The sequence below is a fragment of the Diadema antillarum genome, unplaced genomic scaffold (assembly GCF_040938485.1).
Source record: "Diadema antillarum isolate AM-2024a unplaced genomic scaffold, OU_Dant_1.0 scf00000115, whole genome shotgun sequence".
Lineage (NCBI taxonomy): Eukaryota > Metazoa > Echinodermata > Echinoidea > Diadematoida > Diadematidae > Diadema > Diadema antillarum.
This window is the reverse complement of record NW_027271004.1, coordinates 1,827,664-1,841,114: the sequence shown is the minus strand read 5'-3', so window position 1 is coordinate 1,841,114 and position 13,451 is coordinate 1,827,664. Positions and strand designations below refer to the sequence as shown.

Below are 13,451 nucleotides of genomic sequence, written 5' to 3'. Positions count from 1 at the left end.
ATTCCACATCGATCGGTTTGGCGCAGTGTTTAGTCGTCTTTCCTGTTTATTTCACTATGTGTGGGGAAAGGGAAGACCCTGTCAGCATTGTGGATTTCCTTTTATTGTTTCAAAATGGACCATGATGGAAGTGATGTAGTGTGTTGTGTTTTTTTACTTTAAGAGAAGAAGTTCAATGAAAAATAAAACCCACACTGATCTTCAAGATTAATCACCCTGGTTTTCTAGTCATGCCTGGTTTCTTCTGGTTGCATTCTGCCACACAACTCTGTGAGACAAATTCCACTTCCATTAAAGTTTTCTAAAACCAGATTGGAAAAATTTCAATTTCATTTTGGATTGTGTACTTTCAAAAGTGACTATCTTGTCACTGATGCTGTACATTTTCATTACAACAGCAAACCATATAATACACCATGTATGGGGATCCAGTAATTCCTCATATATGTCGCAGAAAATAACAACAGTTCTTGGACGGAAAATGGCGAATCACGGGTATGAGGATATTGGAAAAGGGAAACAGACAAATTCATTTCTATGACAATTCTTTTGGCACATTTTCTTTCTAACTTTCACTCTAATGTTATACAACAGAGGGGAAAAAAACAAACAGTATTTTGCCAAACGAACACATTGCTAGCCCTGATCAAGGAATTGTGATACTTGTTGTTATTTTTTCAAAGACAAACTTGGGTAAGGCTAACCCTGGTGACATATATACAATGTAGGCCAATGTTCAATTATCCAGTGGCTCAACAAGAAACAAACGAATGCCATCAAGTACAGACTGAAATTCAATTAGCCTATCAAAAATAAGAGAGCGTAATACACAGGGTGAAGGTCTACATAATACAGTTGAACCTCTCGTATCCGGACAAGTCGGGACCGGGGCTCATCCGGATAAAGGATTTGGCCGGATACGGGAGACTCAATGCTTTATACATGTACATGTACATACACATGTACTGATGTAGCCCATTGTAGTACCACATGTAGTAATGTGTATACTGCAACCTTTTCATTGTTACACTCAGTAACAGACCCCAAAATAGAGGTTCATGTTTGCAAGAATGAAATCATTTTCTTTTATAAATTCTTGGGATGATTTACCTAAATAATTATTAAGAAATGTATCAAGTATATGTAATTCATGTGTGTTTGTGTAGGAGTTCTCAAGGAGTTACGTATGGGAATCCCCCTTTCCTCCCGTAATTATAAAAAAAAAAAAGAAAATCACGGCGAGATTGCGTCCGTATAATAGAGAGATCCGGATAAAGGGAGGCCGGATAAGAGAGGTTCAACTGTACTAGTAGATCAATGCATGTACATGACCAGCATGTGAAATGGTACAATGGGTGACATACGTATATCTACCATGCACACACAATAATAGACGCATAGTGATGTAGTATACACATGTGGTTATTGGCTGTAGTATAAGATCAGGGGGTTCCAGGGATGAAGTTTAGAACATTGTGCTTAAAATGTTACTCAAGTAAAAGGCAACTATATGTAATGTTTTTATCTTTTTGATACTGAAGTGCATATTTCTATACAGACAATGGCATCCAGCTACAGTGAATTAAATGCTGCAACCAAATCTGAGCTTGCAGTCTAAACAGACAGGAATGAAAAACAACTGGAGGCACAGAATATAGACATTCTGGAACACAGGCAAATGATAAGAATCCCCAATGGCCAGCACCTCCAGTGACTCCAGGTACATTGAATTGTAGCTGAATGGCATTATTTTGATCAGGCACAGTGCGCTATATACAATTTAAGAATTGAGTACACAAAAGCAACGGAAACTCACTTTAAGAAATTGAAGTCTCAAAGTGTAACTTTCCACACTGGATCATATCAAAGTTAAATCACATTTAAGGGAAAATCTAATGAGCAGAATCATAAAAGTCTAGGCAAAATCTGACCTGAGATAATAATTAGTATTTACAAGAAAGTTATGGAATATTACAACTTTATGTTTTCAACAGACAGTGATAAATTCGTCTCAGCCACACATACAAATAAGATGACAATAATGTCATCCTCTTGGAACGTTCAAATTTTGCTTGTCAAAACTAGCAAGAATTAGACCTCTGCAAAGCAGCTCATTTCCACCCATGCCAAAAATGGCTCTATTTCCCAATGGTAAAGAATCCTTTCTAGTGTCTCTACCTTGGTTTCTTTCACAGCACTGCACCTCGAGCACACCCTCTTTGCATGCATGCACACCTCAAATATGCAAAGATTTAATTCCCTCATTTGTAGGCCCTATGTTGGCCCAATGATAAAGAATCCTTCAAAAATTACACACACACACAAAAACTCCAAAAACAAAAACAAAACAGGATTTAGACTGTCATCCAGATTACTACCAAAATGTAATCACCGGTTCCTTGTGTCAAAATCAGCTCTTCTTACAAATTTCATCTCAGTCCATTCATCAATTTTTTACTTATTTTGCAAACAAACAAACAGATAGCTAGGCAGACAGACAGAATGACAAACCAATGCCCCCCCCCAAAAAAAAACAACAACAACAACAAACAACAACAACATAAACCTTCTTGTTATCGGAGCTGGCAGAGACAAAAATATCAGTAATCTCATGAATGTTTTTGGTAAAAATTATCATAGCCTGTGCAACCCCTTTCCTCATTTCATAGAAATCATTGTTAGTGAGTGGAATATCACAGAAGTACTGAATATTCAATTATAAAGAGATTACAACATATCTCATTCTTGTGGCGATGTATAGTATAATAAGTCAATGCCAACTACACATGTAGATGCAAGGCCTAAAAGAAATCCTAGCAGTCTATACTATAATTTATACTAGAAGATTGATGTCGCTGCACAGGTCAATATTAACCTGTTGAAGATGGACTGATTTTGCTATACAATTCGTATTTCCCATAGACACTTGCCCGAGTATACTTGGGACTCATCCTCAGCCCAATGGGTTAAAAGAGACTTACACAGCGTGGCGTAGGGAAGGTGAGGGCATCAGCACCTTAAATTGGCATGAGTAAAATTCAGTCTTGGCTATTAAAAATCAAGTCACTTGATCAATATAAATACAATAGTTGAGTATTGATGATGGACTTGTGTCTCAGAATTAATTTACTGACTGTAAATATACTGCATGCATGACTGTAATTATTTATGAGGGCCTCTTTCTATCTGGTCAACTGGTGTGCAACTACGGCTCAAAAGTATGTAATTTCTAATTCTGCCCCTAAAAATCACTCTAGCAAATTGAATTTGATCGTTATTGAGGCACCTAATGATACTGAAAATACTGTCATATGGGCGCTTTGCTCACTTACAACACACACCGTACAACTACAAAATGAGTACGAGTACTAAGCATGTCAATACCGCTACTGACCTGTACTGTTTCAATAGATTTGTGTCATTTCCGGATCCTACTGTGTATGTGCTGCCGCGCTGCGCTGGCTGGGCTACCCGCGTTGAACTGGTACGATGTACACTGACTTGCGCGCACACCCACCATGCACCACTCAATCTTCTGCAGTGGAGCGGAATTGATCTCCAACACAGCCGAGTCCAGCCCGCTGGGAGTCCCACAACCAGTAGTGATATCTGGGCTGCACGCGCTTCCACAATCCGCACCACACACACGAAAATGACATGGAAAAATGGGCATTTCATAGATGTGAAACACTTATTCGTATCTAAAATCCGTGTGAAAATCTACATACAGATAAAAGACTGTGAATTACACGAAAAATGTGGCTGAATCAAACATCAAACCTTCAAATTTACCTTGTATATCACCTCCGCGCCCTGGCCCACAGACGCCATTGTTTATATTTACTTTATACAGTAATTTCGGTTGAAGTTAGCCTATCATGAAACATCACTCTGGACAACGATATGTATGGTGTCTTCCAAGTGATCATACGTAATACAAAATGCTGACTGCTAACTTCACACTAGCGCATTTCATGAACCCGACAGATCTATATTAGTCATACTTTGGCTTACAACTCTATGACATTTTACTGCAGACGCTATATGAATACAGTCATCCAAGATTTTATAAATGATTTTAAAATGAATCATATATGTAAAATTTTACCTGTCTCGACCTGTTTCTAACTCTGCTAGTCAATACTACATATGCTCTGTTATAATTGCAAATTCATGAGTCAACTCAAGAACTTGTGGAACTTTTGCTAGTATCCATAAACAAATGCCCAGTAGGCCCTATATTGCCTGCAAGATATAGGAAATCATTCAATTTTTTTCGTGAAAAGGGAAAATACTTGTTTCTCATTCAGTCACCCCTCTGTGGTTCTCATTTGATCACTTGCAAAATTGTCTTAATCACAAGTCCCAATTTGCAAACTATTCAACTCATGAAATAAATGGTACATGCAGTATTTCATACATGTATATATATATATATATATATATATGTATACATATGTATATATATATATATATATATATATATATATATATATATATGTATGTATACATATGTATATATATATGTATAAACATATATTTATATGTATATTTATAGATATTTATGTATATATATACATATATATATATATGCCTACATGCATATATACATATTATTATATGGAGAGTTTCATTGCAAAACAGGCTATGCATAATTTTTAACACTTTTAAAGTAACTCCATCGATCAAGCAAAATAAAACTTTTCAGTGCCAGATAACTCACCTGAACATTTTTATTATTTTTTCAGTCTTTTAGCAGCTTTTATCTCAAATATCTCAACTTAACAGAAGTGGAGTTACCTTGTTTTTTCAATGAAACCCTCTCTCTCTCTCTCTCTCTCTCTCTCTATCTCTTATATATATATATATATATATATATATATATATATATATATATATATCTACATGCACATGCATAATGCTATATACATTGTATGTATGTATGCATGCATGCTTATGTAAGTACTACATGTTACAAAAAACATTTCCCACTTTTGATCCTTAATATTTCAAAAACTATATACCAGATAACACTGACATTGATATGAGCAATAGCTGCATAGTGTACAATTTTGTTGAAGGCAATTTCAAAATGACAGCATAATTCAGTTTCATTGAATTAAACATTAGTTTTTCAGTTAGGTTTCAGATTTTGCTCTATTTTCAACCCTCTGTACAAAATGTCAACTTTGCACAGAAGTCAGTTGGTGTGTATGGGAGTGTGTGGTTGACACCCAGACAATGATCCTGGGTAATGACCAAGACTTATTTATTTGTGAATTGAAAAAAAAAAAAATTTTGTACATGTGTGTGTGTATTGAAAGTAAATTGTTACTTACAGTATGTTTTGTGATGAGATTGTAAAGCGCATAGGGAACATTCATTTGTTATATGCACTATAAAATGTCATTATTATTATTATTATTTGAATGCTCTATTATCTATTCATGAGAAATTCCACTATCACAGCTAGTCTTCATTTATTCTGAAATGTGGTGTATGCAAGCACAGGGAAACACGTGCTCTCTTTTTTCATGTGCATGCATTTCACCCTTTACTAGGAATTCAGACTAGCAGTGCCCAGGCAATCAATCATGAATAATTATTATAAAATGGGTTCAAGAATGTAGCCAATTGGAAGCGCAGAAATGAGTCACGTGTGCATGCATTAATTTCTCACTAACATGCACGGCCTGACGTCACAATGTTTACACTAGCAGTGCGCACTCAATCAGTTGTTACAAGTGCGTCGCGCGCTACTATACACGCTGTCAATCCTGTAAACAACTTCTAGTTCGGGCTGCCGGCCGGCCGGCCTTTCTTGTGTGCATGACATGTGTGGCGTACGTATACTCTTATATGTACAGTACTTATATGTGCGGGATTTCCGAGTGCGACGTGCGTAAATGTTTGGGACGAACATCTTCGGACATCTTGACTCTTGAGCGAGTGCTACATGTAGCTGACTGGTATTGACCCACAAAGGTACGTGGAAAATGCTGTTAGTTTTCGACTCATTTTATAAAACAAATGATGCACAGGATTATTTCGTGGCGTTAGTGGAGATGCAGCTCACTCTCGGGTATTTACAATGTAGTGCATGTTTCACAACTGTAAATACCCTTGAGTGCACTACATCTCCACTAACGCACTCTATCCTGTGCATCATTTGTATAATAAAGCATTCATGTGCCTTGGAGCAGAGCTCTAAACAGGTGGTATCCAGGTCCATTGTTCAGGGTCATTGTAAGTACACACTCACATACACATCATTAGTTCCTGTGTAAAGTTCAGTTTTGTACAGAGGGTTAAAATTTGACCAAAATCTGGAAACTAACTTTGAAATTAGTTGATCTGATCTGGGTTTTCATATTCAAATCACCTCCAACTAAATTGTACACTATTCAGCTATGTCTCATATCAATGACAGTTTTATCTGATATGTAGTTTTTGAGCTATGAAGCATCAAAAGTGGGAAATGTTTTTTGTAACACCAATGTACATAATACACCCTATCAAAGGGTTACGTGAAAATAGAATTTTAATTTCTCTCACATCAATTGTCAATATGTCTGCCCTTTCAAACTTATTTATAGCTACTTAGAAGAATATAAACCAGCTATAAAATGCAATTGATTTCTGGCTGATTCACTTTTCTAAATTAATCTATGAAGACAAACCTAAAAGATTTCTTTTTCTGATGTACATGCTGTATCGTATGATTTTTTGTGTTTTTTAGAGTCTCTTTGTATACACAGTGAGAGTGTGATTACACAAAAAAATAATAATAATAACAATTATAATAATTATAACTATTGTTATTGTTATTATTATTATTGTTATTATCATCATCATTATCATTATTATCATCATTTTTGTCTTTGTCACAATTTTCATAATCATCACTTTTGGCATCATTTACTGTAAAATCTCAAGCACAGCTACCTGCAATCATTTTGGTGTTGTTGTGTACACACACAAACCAAAATGTCATCTTAGTTGACATTGTGAGAAAACTGGAATTCTTCCTGAGAAGATAAAAGCATTTCATAATCTTCATGAACATCCTCCAGATAAGCCATAAAACAGACATTTTACACACACATAAACATGCATACAAACAACAGGAATATTGCACCAGCATCATTTGGCAATAGTATTCACATGACCATAATAACTCTTTCACGGTGCCTCATAACACACCATGGTCATCTTCTAATACCATCATTCAAACTTTTTGCAACAACTTTTTTTTTCTTCACTGCTTACACATGACATAAAATTATCAAGATACACAGTGATGGTGATGTATAAATGTATCTAATTTATTCAATATTAATAAAACACCAAAAGATTGCACACGTTATCACCACACAATTAGTGCTTTCCCTATTTACACATCAAAAAATGGAACTTCTAGTACAATGTATCCTTGTAGTACCATCACTGTGAAAATCTTTTCTCAAATATTATCCAACTCCTGGTTTCACAGCTTCACATGACTGAAATTGGTACTGTATTACACCAGCACAAGTCTTAGACCTTTCTACCTGCACAATCACTATGTTTCAGAGTATTGGCAGTTCCGTATGTCTTGAATCAGACTGCGAAAGCTCAATGTTCGGTGATGAACTTTGAGCCATTATGCTCTCTTAGAATGATACCTCAAAAAATCCACTTCAATACCCAGTCTTACTCCTAGCTTTACACAAAGTTTAAAGAATTTGGTGTAAAAGCTGCATTTTTTACGTCTATAAGCATAATATAAAAATTGTAAAAAATTAAGCCTGCATCAACACCAAATCGTGAACATTTCAATCATGTAAATTTGGTGGAAAAAAAGCAAAACAAAACAAACAAACCCAGGATTCAAGTTAATGCCAAAACCGACACGATCAAATTCTGATGGCAACTTCATGAATAATATCATAATTCAGAGATCTGGTTAAGATAGAGAAAGACAGTTGAAAATATGCCTCCTGTGACATCCCTCCTACAGAGGAATTACTTAATTATATCTCATCTTATCACATCATTTCTCCTTGTATAATACAAGGGTGGGGGGGGGGGGTGGTACAATAACTACACATTCATCAACTACCAAATCTGCCAACTCATTATTTTTTCTTTGTTTTTGACAAGAGAATCAAATTACAGTATGTTCTCGATTTCCTTTTCTTGTGCATCTGCATTCTACAGTTTAAAAAAAAAAAAAACCTGCTATATTGAGATCATAATGATTCATAATACTCAACACTTCATAATTCTGGGGAAAAACTGCAGTATTCATTTAAAAAACAAACAAACTTACAAACAAGTAAAGTATTTGATAGAAACTATATCAAACAGACTTGGATTAGATTGTATAGGTCACAAACTGAAACAGGATGTTATGAGAAATATTAAGGCAAGGCTACAAGTAAACATGCACAAAAACTTGCTGCGACCTAGAAATAAGAAATAAGTCTGTACACTGTTTATTCCCTCCCTTTTATGATGAACATAAATTAGGATTTGGAAAGGGGCTCTATCCACCCACCCATGTGGTCATTGATCTGCAGAAGCAAAAATGTACTGATATTAAGAAAAAAACTATCATTATTCTCTGTTTCATCACACCATCTATAATAACGTGATCTAAACTTCATCTGCCAGTGAAGAACTCACCAAATGGAATGGAAATAAATGCATAAATGAATGGATGGATGGATGGATGGATGGATGAATATTGAAATAAAATGATAAATAAAGACACAATAGAATAGATATAAACGAATAAATTAATAAACAAATAAAAATATAAAATGAATAGAGAAATGAAAATATAAAAGATGAAAATGAATAAATAAAGAAGGAAGGAACTAAAGAAAGAAAGGATAGAATGAAAGAAAACAACAAAAAGGAGTAAAAATGAAAACCAACATCTGGCAGTTTTGAAGCTGGTCTAATGGCACATTCAGCTGATACAAACACTACTAGACATGACTGATTGAAAAAAAAAATGATCAAAATCGGTAAACATTATTGACCTATCAGCCACTATCAGATTTCATTCATGTGAAGTTCAGTGAATGGCATAATATGAACAGGCAAAGCACTTCAATAAAGATCTTTACAAATCTTTGATATATAATATACTTATCTCTCTCTCTCTCTCATCTTATTCTCTTTCTCTCTCCCTCTTTCCCTTTGCACACAGCTTCCCTGAATGTAATTGACATTTCAAGTTTGTAAAAAAAAAGAAGAGAAAAAGACCATAATTCCCATGCAACCCAAAGCCATCATACTTTTCGCTACACAGATTGATCCCTGGGTTCACTCATACATTACTCTTGTGAGGATTTCTCCGTTAACCGGTTGAAGATGAGCAGATTTTCCTTTAACACACACTTCCCACAGACACATCTGGGAATACTGTACGAGCTGAAATTTTTGCGGTGGTTTTATTTTCGCGAATTTCGCGAATCGCCTTTGAACCGCGAAAATAACAAAGCGCGAATAAGTAAGTTCACTTAGAACCTAGCAACCACGAAATTAACAACACGCGAAAATGTCCTCCAAGTAGCAATTCGCGAAAATATCTGTATGTGAAAATTTCAGCTCGTACAGTATACTCGGGACAAGTCTTCAACGGGTTAAGATGATACTCAAGTTATGTGTATTTCTCACTGACTTTGGGGCATTGCACAACATACACACAGGTTTATAAATAGTACTACATTGTACATGTGTCACTGCACATTGAATTTTACACTGTATCCTCCTAAAGAAAGTTAAAAGCAGAATACACACTGCATTCTCAGAGAGAACACATTTAACTCTTTCATGACCAAGTGCAGCTATAGGTCATTAGACATGGATGTCATTTTTAAGTGGTGGTCCTGTGGTGGCTAAATATCGGCTTATACCAGAGAATACAAAAAGATACCATTATACATGAAGTGTGTATACCAATCACACATAATAAGAGGAGATAATTGCATCTTACATCATGGACATAAACAAACTTGATCATTTAATCACTGCTGGACAGGAAAAGTCCCCTCTGGTGATTACATAATTCCAAGATACCCCATTCCTTTGGTATCAACTAGTTGAAAGTACAAACAGGGTCACATGATATCGTTACCAAAACACTGAGGGGGAGCATGCAAGCTTGATGATAAACATTATTTCTCGGTTGTTCATACTCTGTCTCATTAATGTGTTTGCTGTTCTCTTTATCTATTTCTTCCTCGTATAAGGCTGGCAGGAATAATAGTTAGACATTACTGAGTACCTCATGATTGTTGAAGCATTATGATCAATGTGAGCAGGGGAGATATAAAGAGATGAAGGAGGGAGAAAAAGAGAGAGAGATATAGCAGAAACAATGTGGTATATGAATACTGTATCTCTTTCTCTTTCTCTCTCATACTCTGTGCTAGTCTTTGATGTTGTATTGAACAGTAGATGGGTGTGTCCACCACAGTACTCTTCTTTTGTGTTCCATTACCAGAGAACTTCACCATGAGTCTTGAGACATCATCTCCAATAAACCGTACAGACATTAATGTCATACTGCCAATGCGAGGTTTCTCTGGCACGATGCAATACAATACAATAATGCATGATACATTGACAATCTGTACAATGAATTATCTGCACATGCAGAATAGATGCAAGTACTCAGTACACTCCAGTCTTTTCCTTTGTATAGCACAATGTGCTGAGTCAATACCGTCTGCTTGACTATTGCCAGTCACCAGAGATGATCTCGCAGAGGTCAACGACATTCACCCACTTTAGTGATGACCCCATGGGCATACATCTCCTCCAGTTACAAAGCATCATATAATAACAACCGAATGACATGCACTTTGACTGTGAAATTACTGGCTGTACTGTATCTTGGATTGTGAACACAATTTTTCCATTGCTGTGGTAATAATTATATGATATTGGATGGCCTTGAGATTAATACAAGGAAATATTGGACGAGCTATGCACAAATATTGGACGAGTCGAAGACAAGTCCAATATTTTGCTTAGCGAGTCCAATATTTCCTTGTATTAATCGAAAATAGGACATTCAATATCATCATTATTATCCTACAGAGGATTTTATCAAAGAATGTTTTCACTTAGGCCTACCCTTTCTGTCTCCGACTCCGAGTGCTGTTCCTACTGTGTAGTGATCCTGACATGGGGTATGGTACATGTACCGGTACACTCTTCAGTGCAAGTTAATCCACTTCAGTCTCTGATAAAACAGTGATCTATTATCCAAGGTAGCCGTCATGTTACTGTTAGACCGATATCTAGCTAATTTAGACCAGAATTAGATGTATTTGTATCCGAGATCTGAGAAACAATTCACGTCACATCTACCGTAGATCGTGAAAGATCGAATTACTACTACCACAACTAGTCCTACTGTGCTGTATATAACGTACTTGTACACACGTACACGTACGTAAATGTACAGTAACTGTAATATGCATATCGCGCATGCAAATGCAAGCGCAGCGGCGGCGGCCGGCCGGCTACATTATATCGTGCGCGGGCTATCTAGCAGTGCAGTAACGCTGAGCATGCAGAGCTGCAGATCAATCGTCGCCTTGCGCCTGCATGCACAAAAAAAAAAAATGCAACTTGTTTTCATCAAACCTAAATTTAACTTCCTGTTATGTAGGTGATATTTTGAAAAATTGTGTAAAAAACAATTTCAACTAATTGATATATGAAATTTGTTTGTATAAACACAGAATTTTAGAAGAAATGATATTCTAGTTAATTCATGATTGACCAATCACAGACGTTTTTACTTCATATTTCAGGTCATCTCGTATATATCTCAACCAATCACGGTGCAGTTTATAAAAAACTTTGGGGAATCCCCTCTTGCCCTCCAATATTTTAAATATTGGTCGCCTCGGCCAAAATTATTGGTCGAGTACAACAAACCTTCTATGTGGGTCGGAGGTTATGAGGTGCGTCAACAAAATAACACTTGTATTTGGGCTCTAAAAATCCTCTGTATGGATAATAATATATAATAATTTTGCACTGAGATAATATATCAATGATTTGAAATTGCAAAGGCACACACAGTCAGTGGATATATACATCATATCGAATCTAAAGACTCAAAACAGTTGTTTTGCTAAACACACACCAATATACCGGTGCTGTAGTTAGGACCAACATACCATGCCCTGCCAATATAAGAGTTTCAGGAGAAGGTAGACATCCTATGTTATAACATTCTTGATATATGGATTTCAATTTCAAGACCAAGACCAAGATCTCTTCAAACTAATGCTGCATACAGCCAGATATCTGCAGTACTATTTTGATAAACACACACACATCATTAGGACTGCTACTACAAAGAATTTTTTTTTTCAAATTCTGAACTCCATACAAGTCCACATTGTACACCCACACTTCCCCATGCTTATATTGACTAACTGTAAAGCAAGAAATTTTCGTGAATTGGAGATGACGCCATTTCTTGTGGCATAAAAATTTCGCAAATTGCCCCAGGCAATCAATACATACAGTGTAGACAATTTTGGCTCTTGCAAAATTCGCAAAATTAAAATGCACACTAAAATTTTTGACTTCACTGTGTACTGTTCGCACAGTGCAGCAGGTCACACTTGCAACAAATGTGCATTTCTCAGTGGATAATAATCTCTAAAAGAGTTCTTCACATCACTTGCATACCCAAAATATAATACTATCAAATCATGAAAGTCTGCAATACTTAATACTTAGTTCTTTGATATTCTACATATTTCAAAAAGGAAATAAAGAGCAATTCTTTTTATTACACATGAATACACCAAAAGTAAATAACAAAAATAAAATTTAGACATTATAATCAAAATTGACCTCATGAAAATTTCCATGTCTAATTTGCCAGAAGAGAAGCAAAATTCCTTTTCTTTCATGGATGTCAAAAGAAATAATGCACTTGATCCAACATTGACACTCTGGTGGTCGAGAAATAATTGCCTAAAAATGTCTATCGACAAAAAGGCAAACAATCTACCGGTAATTCTGAAGCACATAAGGTGGCAAGATTCGGAACAGTGAAAAGCCTCTCGCAAGAAAATTGTGCACTATGACAATTCTTTAACCAGAAATCAGTCTACACGTATCAGGGTTTAACAATATGTACAGATGTTAAGAAAATTTTTATCCACTCTTATGTTGGAATTCCTGATTTAAAAGATAATCTACAATTGTTTAATATGAACATTTCCCTCAAACACTGACATGAAAACCATTATTTTATCGGTGTCCGTATTCCTGCTTGAAAAAAAAATGCAGGAGTAATAGAATATCTGAATATCAATCTGTTAAAGAATTAAAACTTAAAAATTGAATTAGTTTCATGATGAAGGATCTTTGGAAATGGTGACTGGAGTATATTGATGACCATGCTACAAAATGAATATTGA

The 13,451-nt window shown here is 35.7% G+C and overlaps 1 protein-coding gene across 1 annotated transcript in view; it reads right to left on the bottom strand.

Annotated features, from left to right (window-relative positions):
• The window catches only part of LOC139719830 (uncharacterized), a 33,324-nt gene extending 29,493 nt beyond the window's left edge, over positions 1 to 3,831 (bottom strand). Inside the window, exon 1 of the mRNA XM_071631217.1 lies at positions 3,793 to 3,831. Within this exon, the coding sequence (XP_071487318.1) occupies positions 3,793 to 3,831 (39 nt within the window). The remainder of the gene's footprint in view (positions 1 to 3,792) is intronic.
• Between the last annotated feature and the right edge of the window lie 9,620 nt (positions 3,832 to 13,451).